This window comes from Papilio xuthus, unplaced genomic scaffold (assembly GCF_000836235.2).
Source record: "Papilio xuthus unplaced genomic scaffold, Pxut_1.1 DF826933.1, whole genome shotgun sequence".
Taxonomy (NCBI): Eukaryota; Metazoa; Arthropoda; class Insecta; order Lepidoptera; family Papilionidae; genus Papilio; species Papilio xuthus.
The window spans coordinates 1,670,163-1,687,801 of NW_013531716.1; the positions used below are offsets into that span (position 1 = coordinate 1,670,163).

A 17,639-nucleotide genomic window follows, 5' to 3' on the forward strand; every position below is an offset into this window, starting at 1 on the left:
TGAATGAGAAATCTTCTAAAACTCTATGGTTTTCGCCAGTTGGCTGTCAAGTGTTTTGTTGAATTGATTTTCACATAAAATCATGACAATTGGTTTTCGGCGTATATGTAAACTAGTCGTTCCCATTGCCGGTAGCGTACTTTGTTTATCTCGCGCACAATTTGCAACTGTGTAAGGTTTATTTTTGTTATATTAACTAAGCATTATGTAACAGACCTGAAACTTGCACTATATTTTTTTATTGCGTATTATCTATATATCTGTAACTATTTACTCTTCAAGTATGAGTCGCAGTTCTTAAAATGTCGATACATTTTGATTTTATTATTTATATAAAATTTAATTTTATTATTTTGTAGAAAAATGGCAACCGCAAATGTTGATTACAAAGCGGCGAGCAGCATTCATGAATTTACTGCGAAAAACATCAAAGGTGAAGATGTAAATCTGGACGTTTACAAAGGTCATGTTTGCATTATAGTTAACGTCGCATCACAGTGTGGACTTACAGCAAACAACTATAAGCAGTTGAATGAGCTGTATGATCAATATGCCGAAAGTAAAGGTACGATTTTTTTAAATGTTTCTAACATGAAATTTACAATAACATTAAATACTACATAAGAAGTGATAATCAAAAATTATTAAATGTATTTCATATACTTCAAAAAGAGTTCTCTGTTATCTTGATGACTGTAAAAGATATTTTCATCTATTTAGGTTCCAGCGTTTTTAGATTCTCTACAACTATTTTATTGTCAATTTTTAATAGGTCTACGCATCCTCGCTTTCCCGTGTAACCAGTTTGCAGGCCAAGAGCCAGGTGATTCAGAACAAATTGCCTGCTTCATATCAGATCGCAAAGTCAAATTTGATATGTTTGAAAAGATTGATGTGAATGGAGACACTGCTCACCCATTATGGAAGTTTTTGAAGGTAAAATATTTTACTAAAATTCTTATTTTTAAATAATAATTATATATTTTCTAGAAATACCTCCAATTTCCGTGACTTTTTTTGTTTAAGTTTCCTTTTTTAATTATATATACAACATAAGTATTTATTATAATCATAAAATGATAATAGAATATATTTTAAAGTGGCATTGAATATCATTAAAAATACCATCTATAGTTCATTGGAGTTATTTAACAAACAAAATAACAGATAACCATTACTGGACAATAATATATAAAGATTATTTTGTGGTTGCACCTTTTATATTGACAAATGATGATAATTACCACTTTACTACTATAAATATGGTTTCATTATACATATTAAAGAAAAACAATCCAGTAATTATTTCGTATAATATATGCTTATAAAAACAAAGCCTTCCTTTACAAACCATCGTTTTTAGGGTATAAGTGACAGGATCTATAAGTTATAAATATAATTCTAGATTAAAGTATCTATTAAAAAAAATCAAAACAAATAGATTGCTTTGCTATCTTGGATTAATGATTCATATTTATTGATATTTTAGACCTTGAACTCATTGCCTTATCATGACCTTGTACTAGTCATATGGAATATTTCTATGTTACTTGATTTTTATAATGGAATTTACTTTTTTATTTACCTAAAAATAATCAGTAGTAAATATTAGCAAAGATACAATAATGGTTTAAGTCTTTACTGCAAAATCTTATTGTTTTATTGTATGGTCAATTTTGTATTTTATTTTTATGGTCAGCCATAGATATGAAACATAGATTGATTTGGAATACGAAAACCCTACACTTAAAACAACCTCATTATATTTATAACTAGTGGTCGCCCGAGACTCCGTCCGTGCGGAATTGAAAAAAAAAACATAATTAGAAGCCTTTGTTTCCTCTTATAAAGCTTATTTATTCTTCCATCCCTCTAAACATTAGCATTTGTAATATTAGTAAGATTGTTTGCTTTTTCTACAAATTAAGTGAATCATTATCATTATCATTCTTAGCATACTGTGTAATTATATTGATTTCTTAGTAGTGTGTTAATAAATAATGAGTCAAACTCTATTGTATGTTATGACGTGTTCTCATATCGATTTTTTGTCGCCTTGAAACTACCTGTATTTGTTCTTTACAATATCAACTTCCTTATAGATAAAACTAGCTGTCGCCCGTCCGAGTGGATACAAAAAAAAACTTAATTAGTGTAACCCACTCATCCATCCATCCACATCTCATCCATCTAAACATTCGCATTTATAACATTAGTCAGGTAAATAAAAAGCAGCTCTCCAAGGCATAAATTCGAAAAAAAAAGAATAAATTGTATCCTATGTCCGCCTCCAGGCTCTAAGCTACCTTCTCACCAATTTTTAACCATATCTGTAAAGCCGTTCTTGAGTTATAAATAGTGTAACTAACACTACTTTCTTTTATATATATTGATATCGAAAAATTTGTGTTACCTGTATTTGTGCAACTAACAATGCAATGATTATGTATTTTAATATCTGTTTTCAATATGATTCTGAATAGTTCTTCTGGTCTTAACTCTTTAATTTATTAATGTTTGTATTATTTTTTCCATTCACAGCTCAAACAAGGTGGAACCCTTGGCAACTTCATCAAATGGAACTTTACCAAGTTTATTGTTGACAAGAATGGAGTACCGGTAGAGAGGCATGGACCTAATGTTGATCCAAAAGACTTGGTCAAGTCTCTTGAAAAATATTGGTAAAATTTGGAAAAAAATACTCAAATGAATACTTTGTTATTTTTATAACCACATACTCTATTAGTAAGGCTTTAAATTTGTTGCTTTTAAAATATTGTGATTTATATGCATTTGACACAGTAGAAATGTGTTTATTATGTTACAATTTATTAAATATTTAATCAAAATTAATATTAATTATTTAAAGGTTTTAAGAGGACTGTTTAAAATATGTTATAGTATTTTTTTTGGAAACATTTATGTATTGATGTTAGATATCACAACTTTTATAATAATTACATCACCAAACAAGTAATGATTATTAAGTAAAGTTATTTGCATTTCATAATATGATGTTTTTGGTATGTTGCAGTAGTTGTATAGTGTAATATTTTAATAAAAAAAAGTTAAATCAATTGCCACATGTTTTTTTTTTGTTTTCATTCTGAATGGTAGATTAAAATACTATTGTTAAAAAGCAAAAGTCGTGCTCTAACGGGTTTATCCTCGCCCATTAAAGCGCAACTTCAAGTAGCAACTATATAAAACTATAGCATGATTATAGACCCATATTTAAAAGTGACTTGATATTAGAAAATTAAATTTTACTGGATTACATTTTTATTATCATCAGATAATTATTTAACGTAGCCTAAATCTATATATATAAAAGAAAGACGTGTTAGTTACAATATTTATAACTTAAGAACGGCTTTACCGATATGGTTGAAAATTGGTGAGGAGGTAGCTTAGAGCGAGGAGACGGACAGAGGATACTATTTATTCTTTCTTTATTTTTTTCGAATTTATGCCTTGAAGAGCTGCTTTTTATTTAACTTGGCTATATATTAAGTTTTTTTATATATCCACGCGGACGGAGTCGCGAGCGACAGCTAGTGATCGTATAAATCTTGAATCTTTCGCAGATACGTTATATTCGTGGTTAGGCTATTTATTTTCTTTATTTGCCATGATCACTAAACCAAAAATTTTGGATTAGTCCATCCATTCCCCGTGAAAAACACCAAGGGGTGTCAGACATCCAACAAATGATGTCCCAGAGATTATGTTTTAACGGGGATAGATGGACTAACTCGAAATTTTCATAGTCTACACACCTATCTAGTGTCAAATTGAAATGACAGGTTGACAGCGTATCTAATTTTAGCGCGCTCTATTTTTGACCAATCACAGCGGAAGATTTTAAATTTTTTTCTGTTACGTCGTTGACGCTTGGCTTTGCTTTGCGTTGGTATTGATGTGGATTTGGACTGTGATGTTTTGTTTTGTGACATTTTTGAATACCTAAGTTATTCAGCATTTAATTTAAATACATTTTATTTCTGAAGCAACCATTGGATAGTACAATCTAAAGTAATTATATTATTTTAGATGAATCGTCATAAGCTACGCGTGTGGTTGTTAATTTTAGAAATCGAACGAGAAGCATAACAGGAAAGAGTTTAGTGTAAATGTGCTTATATTAACAATTTGTGCTGTAATTTTAAATACAATGTCTACTAGAAGTGGTAGAGTTAGACAAAGTTTGATAGAGCCTTCACCTCGATCTCGTAAAGGTGTTTCACCGTCTCGATCTCCTGCAAGGTCTAGAAAAAGTTCACCAGGTACGCGCTCATCGACTCGTAAGTCTCCATCTCGCAAATCTCCTATAAGTAAATCGCCTAGTCGTAAAACTAAAACTCCGACTTCAAAGTCCCCTTCGAGACCTGTGAAAGAAACTGAGAGTGTTAAAGTAACTACTCCAAGTAAACGGCAAGCTCTAAGGTCAAATGTGGAGGTTAAACTGACTGATATAGCAGATAAAGTGGATTTCTACCGGACCACTCGGTCACGTCTTATCGAATATTCAATAGGAGATCTTCAATCTAATGTAACACAGACGGAGTTGACAAATGATCAAACAAATGGATTAGAATCTCGCTTTACAACTCTCAGTGACTACAATTTTCGACTCCGTAAGCCTTATGAAGTGGTACCTACACGTGTATCCAGAAGATTACAGGAGTTAGCAGACAGTAATGACAGACGAAGTATCAGTAAGTCGATCAGTGAGAGAAGTAAATCAATTAGCAAGTCTATAAGCAAGTCTATTGGCACTGTATCAGATGAAGAAAATTCAGATGATGATCTCCCCAGAAGGAAATCAACGTCTGTCACAAGACGATTAGCAACACCGCTAAGGTCAAGTGTTGCAAAACTGTTGCCAGCTAATAAAAAATTTGAATTTGGAGGAAAATTGGGCCCAATTCTTTTGATAATATTGATACCATTGACTGTATTTCTTATATTAATGGCTTGCTCTAAACTCTGTTCACACAGTCATCTGTGTGACTTGACCGAATTTAAGTCTATTTATATTTGGTTCAATTATGAGTCAATGGTGCTTCTTGGTGCACAATACTTAATTCAGGCTTTACTTCTTGTTTTGCCTGTTTTTGGTCAAAAAGACAATGAAAAAGGGAAGAAACAAAGCTTCAATGCGTTTTTCTCTTGCATACTTACTACTACTATCCTGTTTTCTTTGAATTATTTCAAAAAAGTCAATGTTGATGCATTAATGAAGTTGTATTTGAGTTTAGCGGCCACATCTTATATTACTAGTGTTTTATTATCTATATTTTTATATATCAAGAGCAGGAAATTAGATGCTGCATCATTAAACCCATATGGCAACACAGGATATTTTATAAATGATTTCTTCATTGGGAGAGAAATTCATTCATTCATAAAAAAATTAAACATTAAACTATGGATTTCTCGAGTATGCAACATAAACACTGTAAGTATTAAAAAAAATATATAACTTTATTTAATCTTAGTAACTGGTATTAATTTGAATTTGAATATTTTCAGCTTATTCTATCAATACTTATTTTTAAATGCGGCTTTCATCTACCAACAAAAGACATTCAAATGCTTTCATTGGATAACTACAAGGAGTTTGTTAGTAAAGTGCAGTACAAACCCACTATTGTGCTGTACTCAATGATGCAAATAATATATACACTAAACTATGTGTTGAAAGAGCACAAAATAACATCAACTTTCTACTGGCAATCTGAAGGGTTGGGATATCTTCAGACAGTTTGTAGCGCCCTCTATCCTTTCTATTTCACAAGTATATCTAAATATTTAGTTGATGTTGAACTAGAGATGTCTACTAATGCATTAGTTGCCGCATTAACACTGTTCCTGTTGGGATTCCTTATAATGCTTATAAGTAACAATATTAAACATGAATTCCGGAAAAATCCATGCCATCCCAGTGTTACACGTAAGTATTGCTTTTTGATATATATTTTTGTTAACTGCAAGTGTAAATTTATGGCTGTATGTGAACAGATTATTACAATAATTATTTTGACTATATTGTAACCCATTATTAATTATTTCTTCACCAAGCTTGAATTTGTACAATTTGTTAAACAATTGTGGCGCGAGTCTGTCCACGTGGAATTAAAAAAAAACTTAATTAATAGCCAATGTATATTTCCAGAATATGTTCTAAACTTATTTCATCAAGATCCCTTGAGCCGTTCTGGAGATACCTTGTAATAAACACCCATCCACCTACACTTTCGCATTTATAATATTAGTGAGATAAAATAGTGAGATAGATTTAAAATTCCTATTTGATTAAACAAATTGTGTAAAGCTGTCCTTCATAGTTACTCCATACTATACTACACTAATAAAAAAATATCATGAAAATATGTTTCTTTCAGGTTTGGATTCTATGCCCACGTTGCACGGCAACAAGCTACTAGTCTCCAATCTTTGGGGAACTCTACGTCATCCAAATTACACCGGTGATATAATAATTCATATAGCTTTTGCATTGCCAGGTATTCTTAGTAAGAAACCTATAATAGCTTTGCCTGCGGTGATAACTGTATTTGTTTTATTACATCGTGCATGGCGTGACCATAACAGATGTTTACAACGTTATGGATCAGCTTGGCAAAGATATTGTAAGAGAGTGCCTTCGGTAATAATACCTAAAATATTGTAATTTATACAGAATCATTTATTTCATCAATTAATTAGATTTTAAATGACATTTATTTATGTAATTTGCTATTTGATATAGCGAAATTTTTATCTTTTCGTGGAGTATTTTTTAGTTAGTACCAAATATCATGAGAGATTATATTTAGTTAACTTTAACTGTGAAAGAGGGAGTAAGGGAGTGAATTCACATTTGGCTGGTATAGGTTGGTACAAGTAGTAAATACTAAGCATCCATGCGTTTGGAGTTGAGCACTTGACTTGTAATCTGCAGGTCCTGGGTTCAAATTCATGCACCAAGAGTGCTGACGATTTACATATTACATTTAGCCGACAATCTTACGGAGAAAGAAAACATACAAAACATAGTTATGTAAACAGCACATATCTGCAAAGAAATTAAAATTCATACAAGAAAGATATGTATGAAGTCAACCAAGCTGCACTGGGCCAGCGTTGACTGTGGCCTAGTCACTGCTAACTTAGGGTAGGCTCCCCAGTTGGGATGTACAGTGGGTTGATGATTCTGTGTCAGTTTGTGGTGAAAAAGATAGGCTGATGTTGAAAGATTGATTGTTTAATAGCACAATTTATTTTTAAAGCCGTTGTTGAAGAGCCATACTTAGCCTTATACTAGGTTTTTTACTAGGATATAAATTTAAGTAAGAAGATTTTAAGTTAATTCAACTACATGTGGAAATACAAAATGAATTGTCATTTTATGAAATCTCTGAATAGTGTTAGTTTAACCATAGTGCTTTGTTTTTTTTGTATAAAGTATTACATTAATGTTTTTTTAAATAAAATATACTTAATCTATGGTATGAGTGCCATATGAAAAATTTTACATTTTAAAAGACATGTGCGTATTTAATAGTTTATTATATTAATTTTATATTTTTAAAGTACAATAGATTTAGAATAGATTTAATGCTTTTTTTTTATATTTACTTTAAAAAGATGTTTATGTAAGGTTATTTAAATAATAATTTGAAATGAGTACAAGATGTAAGTATATGGGAAGGTGCATTGACCTAAGATCTAGAATAATCTCTTCCTTTACAACAAACATTTTTCTTCATACTATTTTATGTGCTATGTCTTAAAATCCATTTTCATTGCTCTAACACTTATATTAAAAAATGTCAGGTGATATATGTTGACAATGACAATATGTTTTTATACAAATTTTTCGACACTGGAAATCCACAGTTGTTGAAAATAATGTGTATTGTATTACATTTTTAAAGGAATCTCTTTTCTCACTATTATCCTTAAAGATTGGGCGAAGAAGGATATTAAAGCCAGTTAGAGGCGTTGTCATAATTCAGTTTGACAAGCTTAAAGATATTCTTGTTGGTTGTCTACCTTGCCATTTATACCACCGTCATAGTTTTATAGACATTTTTTTTAATTTTTCAAGTTTAATTCAATGGTATTTCAAAAACTGACATGGTATAAATATTGTTGATGATTTATTTTTTTGGACTTGAATACTTAAGGGGTAGCATAGAAAGTGACTTAAATTTTTGTCTTTTCGAAAGTGACAAATTACGGATTTTTTTATGAATGAAATAATTTTTTTAAAGTTTTATATGAAAGATCTTATTTTCAATTCACTAAAACACAAAATTAGTAATAGGTGACATTTAAAGGAAAATCTTTTCGGTCTTTTTTCCGGAAACTTTGAGACCAATCATTGTTTTTTTTTAACAAAATAAAATCATCATATTTTTGAAAAGAATTAAATTTAAATATTGGTATAACTAAAAAATATATATATCAAGTAGAAATTTTATAAGAAATAATCTATCAATTATTTTTTATTAATCTTATAAGCAATTAAGCTATTTATCAAAGCGATGAACAATTTAAAATACCTCTAGGTTATTTATCTATAAAATGTCTTTGAAATTAAGGATAAAACTAGTATTTGTACACAGGGTTTGTGATAAAATTGTGATTCTCACAAGCTTTAACAGTCCAAATGGAAAATTTTACAATTCAAAATAACAATTGCTCAAATAATTAGATTTTCGATGGTGTTTATTCGTATTATTCATTTTTATATTTGCAAATGTATATTTAAAAGTAAAATATTGTTCGTTGATTTGTAAATGGTAAATTAGTCATTTTAAATCGACAGTTATTTTGGGTTGATTTTTTGAGACTCGTATAGGTGCATAATTATAATTTTGCATCATTAGATCCATGCCAATATTCTTATAAAATTTTAATGTTGCAATTGATTGTAACCAATCTTATGTTTTAATAAACCTTTATTTAACAATAATATTGTTTCATTTAATATTGAAACCTCATTTCCTATTTAAACTCTGTGACGCGCCTAAAGACAAACGCAAGGGGGGAGAATGCAAAGGATGACAAATATAGAAGGATATAAATGACACGGTAATGGAGTAATTGTGTAAGTGTATTCTAGTCAAATGCGCAAGTGCCTATTGCAATATTATTACGTGCTTAGATAAATCAAACACAATTTTTATTGAAATTTTTATTTTTTCTATAAAATACACATACAATTGTAAATAATAATTCAATATTTAATTATCTAGTTACACATATTTATTCATATACACACCGATAACATAGGTATTTGAGAAGTACCGAAATTGAAAAACAAAACGTTATAATGCGAAGTAACAAAGCACATTTATATTTACTAGCTAAATGACGTTTTAGTTCTATAATATTTGGCCTGTTATTGCTTAATTTGACTAATTATGAAAGAAATGGAATATACCAAGTTACCTTGATAGTACTCGCCGGGATAAACATACTCGATATTGATTATAATACAGATAATAAATTATAACATACAATTAAAAGCTCGACGAGGCTATGCCACAGCTGATATCGAAGCTTAACGAAAATTTTTAAATAAATATCTGATTTTACATTGACTTTAGGCATAAAATATTTTTACAGGGTTTTTTTCGTATAATGAGTAAAATAAAAAGAAACGATTTAGACTATTTTTGAATGATTAATTACCGTTATTATTTAATTCATACGCGTGGCGTGTTATTGACATTTTTATCTTTTACTATTTAAAATCAATGGCGACGTTATTGTAAAGTTATCTATTTTTTTAATAGACAGAATAATTTAAAAATGCACTTCAATAAATGCAATACAGAATTTATTACATTTATGCCATTTTTAAATTACCATAATAAATAATTTAACGAACATTACAACTGTAAAAAATTAAGAATTTTACATCGTCATAAATACATTCTACAATAATGACTGATATGTAACTCTTATGAATTTGGAATTGAAGAGATAATCAAGAGAGGTGCAGAGGGGTTTAAAAGTTACACACGCGTCCACATCATGTCATTATTCTGTGCGTTTTTATGTAAATAACAATTCAACATACGAATTGCATTTATATACAATATTTTCACATTGTTTTGTATTCCCTGAAAATATCTATGCATGACTATTTTAGCTTACAACGACAAAACGCATCAACGTTAACCTTTTGATTGCCATCATCGTAATCCTACGGGTAATAAAAAAACATCGACAAAGTAACTTTTGCCTAAACAGTAAGTAGCAACTAGGCGCAAGTCTTATAGGAATGATAAAAATATGTTCACATAGGCCAACAATCGTAAGTGCTGTAAAATAATGATTATTACATAAAATCTCCACTGACGTGACACTTGATTTTGTCGTCGCAGTTTTGTCAAAGAGGATGAAAAGGATGACCACATGTAATAACAAAAGTGTCACGTCAGTAGGTTTCTACGGTTATCTTCGAAAATTACATATCTGTTTCCGTTATTAATATTTATTAATAAGTTACATATACTATTTTAATACTATACAAGACATTTAAGATACGAAAGTTGGATAAGTTTAATCAAGGTTTTATAGTATGAGAATTGGCACAAAACAAATTTGACCGACGCAAAATTATGTAGGGAAATATTTTGGCACTAAATCTAATTACTCCGCGTTTTTAACTTCCCAGCAAGGAGCCAATGTGAATTACTTGGTGTAAAGCAAAGAAGCACGATTTGTATTTTGTAACATCAATATAAATTAAAATTATCTGTGAATCTAAAAATCACCTATAAATTGCCATTTATACATTCATTAATTATTAAATATTTGAACGACTTACATCATACTTTCTAACAAATTACGGTAATTTATCATAAGACATCAATTTGAATAATATAAATAAAACGATATTAAATCTTTCACAGCATATTAACGATGGCTTCAAATCGACACGGCTTAAAGTGAAATTGTGAAACATAATTTATTACAGGGAAGACACACAAATATCTTATCTATGTAAGCTCGACCGACAATAAAGTTTAAATAAAACACGTTTGTAACGGTCGTATTGTTGATATCCCAAGTCCATATTATGCCAGGACAGTAGCGGTCAAAATCAGCGCTGGCATAATGTAATAACTGGCGCCAGTGAGCCTATACAGTATATACCGGCGCTACTGTTCTGGAATAATGTAAACAAGTTATCAAGGGCGAACTGATCGATTTTATTTCATCAATTTTTAATCACACATTAACATTTTATAATTATTTTATGGTGGTAATACACATATCTACTTAATAAGTTTTTATGATATAAGTTTATGTCTTCTAGTTATTTGGTTCCATTTAACATTTACTATGAAAATATACATTTAAATCTATAAATTGTATGGGAGTATGTACAGAGTAAAATATTTACAAATGTGACATTTTTTATAAAAACTATAATTTTGGGTAGCAAACATTTTGTTAGCAAATTAATCCACACTTGAAATAACATTAACCATTTCATAGATATATTACGGTGAAATCTTAAAACTGGATAAAATATAGAATTGTAAAAATGGTTAAAATATAAAAAAATCAGATACTTTGTTGGCATTATGGCAGTGGTATTGTAATGCACTGCGTAAAAAAAGTTTTAGACATTGAACTTTCACCTTTTAGAAAAGGTCTCGAATTTAAAATCTAACCGAATTTAAGCATTTTCAAAACCATTTTTGGTAAATAGTAATGTTAACAGGTGTAGGCTATTGTAAGCAGTGCGATAGTACTTTTGTAGGTTAATACAATTAAAATTTGTACTTATAAAAAAGACATATTCATATTTCATATGAATTGGACACATTGAAATGCGGATAAAGGACGAATTGAAAATTGTGTTTTAATTTATTAAATTAACGCTATGCGAAAAAAAAATATTTCACATATATTAAATGAGTACATTACTCTAGATATTCTAATTAAAATGGCCGGAACAATTGAAAATGAAGTTGAAAAAGTTAAATGCAATTGAAAACTGTATTAATATTGGAACTGCCAAAATTTTGTTTATGAACGAATTTAAATATTATATTATAGGTCAACAAATTTTAAATTGCAAAAATCTTAGTGCTAAAATAAAAGGTATATTTATGGTATAAAATATTTTGTGTGGCAACATTATTTGGTTTTATAGAAGTAAATTACATTCATTTTATAGCTAGGAGCTATACTAACCATTTTAGCTAAATAACTGCATCTACACATCAATGTCTTTAGATAAAGATTAGTAAAAGACAAAACACTGAGATGCTAGAGTCAATAAAACTACACATGTATGAGTTTATACGTAAGTATTATTTCGTTTGATTAATTTAAATTTTAATTATTTTGAAACGTGAAAGTAATATTATAGCCCCCAACACTATTTTCAATAATTCATTTAATTTGTTTTAATATTTGCCATACCATAATTATTCATAGGTGGCAGCGGAGTTTGTCGGTTACGTTTAGGGTAAAATTTAAAATTAATGTCCACGCTGATAGCGCGACTTATTTATACATCTATCTATTAGAAGATTTTAGATTCACGAAGCACAGAATAATTATTGCTGTCATGGGTAACTCAACTATGACCTGCAGATCAGCTCACATTTAGATCTATGAATTATAGATTTATGAAACAGATCATTGAACCGACACGCAGATTAGCCCAAATGTACCCGCATAGAGTTATAGTCACTTTCTGTACTCGCATAATAGCTCACGACTTCTCGGCTCGCATAGTACTCGCGTTGTTAGGTGCCAATTTAGTTATTGAGCTGCAGCATCGGTTCAAGCCTACGTGAGCTGAACTTTTGAACCCGTTCAAAGCTGATCTACACACGTCTAATTATTGCTAAAGTCGAATATTGTAGAAATTTATAGGTTATGGTGCGTGGCGCGAGACTGGTCTCCCGCCGTCGGGGCCTCGTCAGAAGTTGCTGTCAAAGACGCCCATGGAGCGGATAATATCCTCGTCGCGCAGGCAGCAGTCGAGGAATTCATCGAGTGTCAGGACGCCGTCGCGATTTAAGTCCATTTTCTGGAAAATATCATACATTTAAGATTTTTTTAATATTTAGAAAGTACCCTTTATATGCTGATCTAATATGCTCTAATATATAGGCGTTTTCCTGAACATTGCAATACAAGTTTTATAAACTTGACCCAAAATTTTATTTTTAACTGCGGTTATTTGTTTTGATAAAAGAAACGTTACTGCCAGTTAGAGAATCGTTGGACACTAAAGGACTGCTGTAGTAAGTCTTGAAGCAATACCTGAAAGAGTCGTTCAACTTTCTCTCGGACCGCATCGTCGTCTATCATGGGTTCTACAATCTTGCCCATGAGGTCATAGATGGCTGTGACAATTTCAGTCATCTCTTCCTTAGTTATATAGCCGTCGCCGTTAATATCGTATAACGAAAAAGTCCACCGCAATTTCTCTTCCAAAGTACCTCTGGATAATATTGACAAGCCGGTTACGAATTCCTGAAAGATATCCAACCAAGGATTAGTCTTGGATATAAGAAGAAAGTTTACTATTGTGTTTACCTCTAAATATTCTCACTTTTTTACGACCATATAAACAACTAACGCAAAATTACCTCAAAACTAAGAAGTCCACTTCTGTCTTGATCTAAAGTGTTGAAAACATAGTGAGCATACTGCGCCGTGTTGGCTGAAAACAAAAAAACTTAAATGTAACTAGACTTAAAAAAAAATGATACAGCTGTTTTTAATCTTTAAGTATCTGAATAATTAAATGCGTTTAGATATGAAACCTAGTTAACTTACATGAAGATTTATGGCAAGTTATGCTTCAAATTTTATATTAATTTTCAGTTCATTCTTTCTAAAATCTTCCTGCTGGTCAATAACCTGTGTTCTACCTGTCACGCCTTCGCCAGCGTGAGAAGTTCTAGACCAGTGTAGTAGTAAGATGGTTTAAAATAGTAATGGATCTCGTAACACTAAATTTGTGTTACTTATAGTGATTATTTTTCAATTTTACTAATTTTAATATACGAAACGAAAATTGTGTGCTTGGTGAAAATTTCTCAAGGACATGTTAAAAAAGGAATCGAGTATTGACACAAGAGTAGTAATTATATAAATGTACAAAATTTATTACTAAATTATAAAATGTAAATACCAACTACCTAGATTTCCTTGTAACATTCACCACGACAATATGGTAGGATCATAATCCTTTACAACTTTTGCAATATCAGACTTGTAAATATTCCTAGTGATATTTTCATGTTTATTTTCGTTTTAATCATTGAGGGAGATAAAACACAAGGAGAAATAATAAAACCATGATAATTATTACATTTACTTTATTTAAGATAGGTACATTAATTAAGAGGTGACAATGGGATGGAACTCTCTGTCGAAAACTAATTTCATTGACCACAGTGCAAACATTCAGCATTCAAAATACTGGCTGATTAGTCAGGTCAACTAAATTATCACAATGGAATAGTTGAAGTTACTTATTTGGTTTAATTCAAAATTTAATCCTAATAATAATGTTAGAAAAAAAATGGAAATATTAACATCCCAAAAACAACTAATTTTGCGATGCATTCCCCTTCAACTTTCACGTAAATTCCGACTTACAGAGACTATTGTTTTTTTTAAAGTAACTTAATTTTAATTTTTGAGATGGGCAACATTGTTGATCATGCCACGTATAAGACTGTTCCTTAATATAAATATTACACTAGAAACACGCTCCTCCGGTCTGTTGCTGGTACACTTCTATTGTATCCCCCTCCTCCATCTCCAGAGATGTTGGTGTGTCATTTTCATTTATTGGTTGACCATCAAATCGGAATCTGACCACTTGCATTGACAGACCCTGTAACATATAGAAACAATCATCACCATTATGTGAAAATATGCATAAGTATCTATATTTAACAGATTCTATACACCTTTTGTTTTAAGGGAAGTCACTAGTCAAATCGGAGACGCTGACCATAGGTTTGTGAGACCTAAATATCTGTTTAAAACATATTGTTACCTCTGTTTTCTCAAAAATGAAAGTCAGGGACAAAAATATATGTTATACAGAGTTGGTATCAGAAACCCTTGGTGAATGTGTCTAACAATAATAGTCAATTCAAGCAAAAATGATTGGTAATTATTTTTTTATACAAAAATAAACAGCGTAAAATTTCATGAATGTGGACAAAAATCTACAATGTCCAACATTCTTTGCTTTAATATTAAATTTTTTACAAGGTGTAAATTTAAAATATTTATACAACAAGCTTGAGAACATTTGAGATTAACATATTTGCTTGTCGGGTAAATTTTTTAAACATGTACATTCATGTCCTGTGTTAATATTTTAAAATTGTATACATTCATAGCACAGTTTATAAAAATTATAATAAATTATTAATCAATGTTTAGCCGACTTGTATTAATTTTGTACAGTACAGTTGTACTAAATGTATGTGTGTTGTAAATTTTGTATGATTGGTTATTACCAATCATACAAAATTTATACTGTAATAAACTGAACAATGAGAAGTTAGAAATGTACGATTAGAACTCTGTATTTGGCCAAGTTTAATAATCAATTTAATCAAAAATAGTAACCAGCATTTTTAAAAATAATACCAACCACTTATTGCTTTGACTTGTGCAATTAGCAATATTGAAGATAACAATAGCGAAGGAATATCTATTATGTATAAAAAAAACGATGAAATCTAAATACATATAAGAGATAATTGCCCTGTCTTAAGAGTCATGAGGAATCTATGGATAGCATCATATGAGAAAAAATGTATGTACCCATTTAAAGTTCCGTTTACGATTATTGAAATTGGAGAATGACACAAATCACTGTAATTTATCAAGGAAGGACTATTTAATATTACATAAACCGCTAAAATCAAGCGTTGGCCTTTGCCTCCCAAGTGTAGTTAGACATAGAAATATAGATGCATTTATTTGATTTACAGTCTGCAATACTTATGTTTCTTCGCAATAACTCAAAAATATGGTAAGAAATAGCATATTATCTGATCTAAAGTTAGCAACTATGCATTTTAGAAATAAGAAAGCATACGTACCGCTCGATCACAATAGGCGTTCATTAGTTTCCTGAGAGGTGTATGTTTTTTAATTTTAAATTGGACAATGGCATTGTCTTGACCCAACACCTTTAAGTTAATATGTTCGCTTTCTCCCTGAAAATTAGAAAGAAACAGTAGTGATAATCACACTGACATAAAGCATCTAAACCGAACGAAATAATAACCACATTTTACGCGAAGCGCCATGTCTGTAATTGAAGCTATCGTTGTAAATATTTACGGTAATTGCAAAGTATTTGTACCTTTTTTTCGTCGGACATTTTGAACACAATAACAAAGAATTATAAAAAGTTTCTTAATTTAGACACAAAGTCTACACTATGACAGTTTTTAGACCCGGTGGCGCGATAACGTGCAAGTGGCGTGGTAATGGCGACCGTTCGAGTAGCTTGAGGATGCAAGACAGTGCTGCCAACTCAATAGATGCGCATTAAACAACGGCGCAACTAGCGCGCGTCTGCGTATTGTAGGGTTCCATTTAACAAATCATGTTCTTAAAATGGTATATTCTTATTTCCAAAAGCAAATAATCTGGTAATGATAATGCTTACATGATTAAAGTAATAATTTGTTAATGTTGTGTAACTTTAGACAATATGTTATCGATGTTGAATTTAATATCTATTCACAATGTTAATCCCATTATTTGCCTTAGCCAAAGATTAAATAAGGATATATTTTTTTCACTTATTTATTATAATAATCCTATAAAGAAATAGCCATTTTAAGTTAAGTATTTAAAAAAGTATTTATTTTAACTTTTTGCCAACATAATTTCCGCTTGATAGGGATGTGAAGTATCGATATGTATAACCGGAAATGAATAGTGTTGTTCCATACGTTTTAGCATGAGATCGTTTACGGCCGCAGCGCATGTCTAGAAAAAATTGCATTCAGGATTTTTAGATTTACAATAGTACAATGTGAAATAACTTTTTACGTATTACACTTTTTTATATTAGTCTCTTGAAGGATTCGTCTAATGTGCATTTTTTTAATATAAAACATTTATCGCATGTAAAAATTAAAGTTCAACTGTACACTGCTGTTTACGATTTCCATGAACCGATGTAATTTTTTGTGGGGAACTAGACTTTTTTTTCCCCTGTATTTAGTGATCTCGTGTTATTTGTACATTTTATAAATTAAATGTTCAACTTTCGTATGTAACTGAAACTATTACTATTAACATTTTTGTTCTATAGTAACAATTATTCTTATAAAATATACTGTTGATTCGAACAGAAAAAAGATTAAATGGAAGCTTTCAGCTGTAACAAAGAGCATTGGAACATTTTTTCTTTTTCCCCTTAACGAACCACTTTGCATCCATTTTAACAATCTTTCCTCGTAATTTAATTTCATTGGTGGCCAGTTTGCGTTATTAAAGCTTCCCTACGTAGATTTAGTGATTTGAATGAAATCGAAATTGCCGGTTTACAACCGTGGTTCTAGAATGTTAAATTAACCAAATATATTTTTCTAGTG

General features: G+C 30.4%; 4 protein-coding genes across 4 annotated transcripts in view; 2 read left to right on the plus strand and 2 right to left on the minus strand.

Annotated features, from left to right (window-relative positions):
• Nucleotides 1–136: 136 nt before the first annotated feature.
• On the plus strand, nucleotides 137–3,067 carry Gtpx (phospholipid hydroperoxide glutathione peroxidase Gtpx). The gene is given in 4 exon segments (NM_001312488.1): nucleotides 137–171; nucleotides 360–565; nucleotides 773–936; nucleotides 2,542–3,067. Coding segments are annotated over 3 exon segments (510 nt in total). The 5' UTR covers nucleotides 137–171; nucleotides 360–363; the 3' UTR covers nucleotides 2,686–3,067.
• An 832-nt stretch (nucleotides 3,068–3,899) lies between these two features.
• LBR (lamin B receptor) lies at nucleotides 3,900–7,094 on the plus strand. Its single transcript, XM_013318170.1, has 3 exons — nucleotides 3,900–5,461; nucleotides 5,536–5,956; nucleotides 6,408–7,094. The coding sequence occupies exons 1-3, from the start codon at nucleotides 4,175–4,177 to the stop codon at nucleotides 6,692–6,694; spliced, it is 1,995 nt and encodes a 664-aa protein (XP_013173624.1). The 5' UTR covers nucleotides 3,900–4,174; the 3' UTR covers nucleotides 6,695–7,094.
• Nucleotides 7,095–12,121: 5,027 nt separating this feature from the next.
• Nucleotides 12,122–17,639, minus strand: part of LOC106122227 (Kv channel-interacting protein 4) — a 66,063-nt gene continuing 60,545 nt past the window's right edge. The window contains exons 3-5 of the mRNA XM_013318136.1: nucleotides 13,641–13,714; nucleotides 13,312–13,524; nucleotides 12,122–13,075 (exon numbers count right to left, since the gene is read on the minus strand). Of these exons, the coding sequence (XP_013173590.1) occupies nucleotides 12,965–13,075; nucleotides 13,312–13,524; nucleotides 13,641–13,714 (398 nt within the window). The 3' untranslated portion in view covers nucleotides 12,122–12,964. The remainder of the gene's footprint in view (nucleotides 13,076–13,311; nucleotides 13,525–13,640; nucleotides 13,715–17,639) is intronic.
• Sumo (Small ubiquitin like modifier) lies at nucleotides 14,359–16,565 on the minus strand. Its single transcript, XM_013318137.1, has 3 exons — nucleotides 16,394–16,565; nucleotides 16,128–16,244; nucleotides 14,359–14,899 (listed from the first exon to the last, which is right to left on the minus strand). Exons 1-3 carry the CDS (start codon nucleotides 16,409–16,411, stop codon nucleotides 14,762–14,764), a joined length of 273 nt encoding a protein of 90 aa, XP_013173591.1. The 5' UTR covers nucleotides 16,412–16,565; the 3' UTR covers nucleotides 14,359–14,761.

Excerpts from the sequence above, each read along its gene's own strand:
- LBR (XM_013318170.1), top strand. The coding sequence starts at position 4,175 with ATGTCTACTAGAAGTGGTAGAGTTAGACAAAGTTTGATAGAGCCTTCA. Across the intron at positions 5,462-5,535 it reads GAGTATGCAACATAAACACT|CTTATTCTATCAATACTTAT; the intron begins GTAAGTATTAAA and ends GAATATTTTCAG. Across the intron at positions 5,957-6,407 it reads ATGCCATCCCAGTGTTACAC|GTTTGGATTCTATGCCCACG; the intron begins GTAAGTATTGCT and ends TGTTTCTTTCAG.
- Sumo (XM_013318137.1), bottom strand. Across the intron at positions 14,900-16,127 it reads ACGCCTATTGTGATCGAGCG|GGTCTGTCAATGCAAGTGGT; the intron begins GTACGTATGCTT and ends TATATGTTACAG.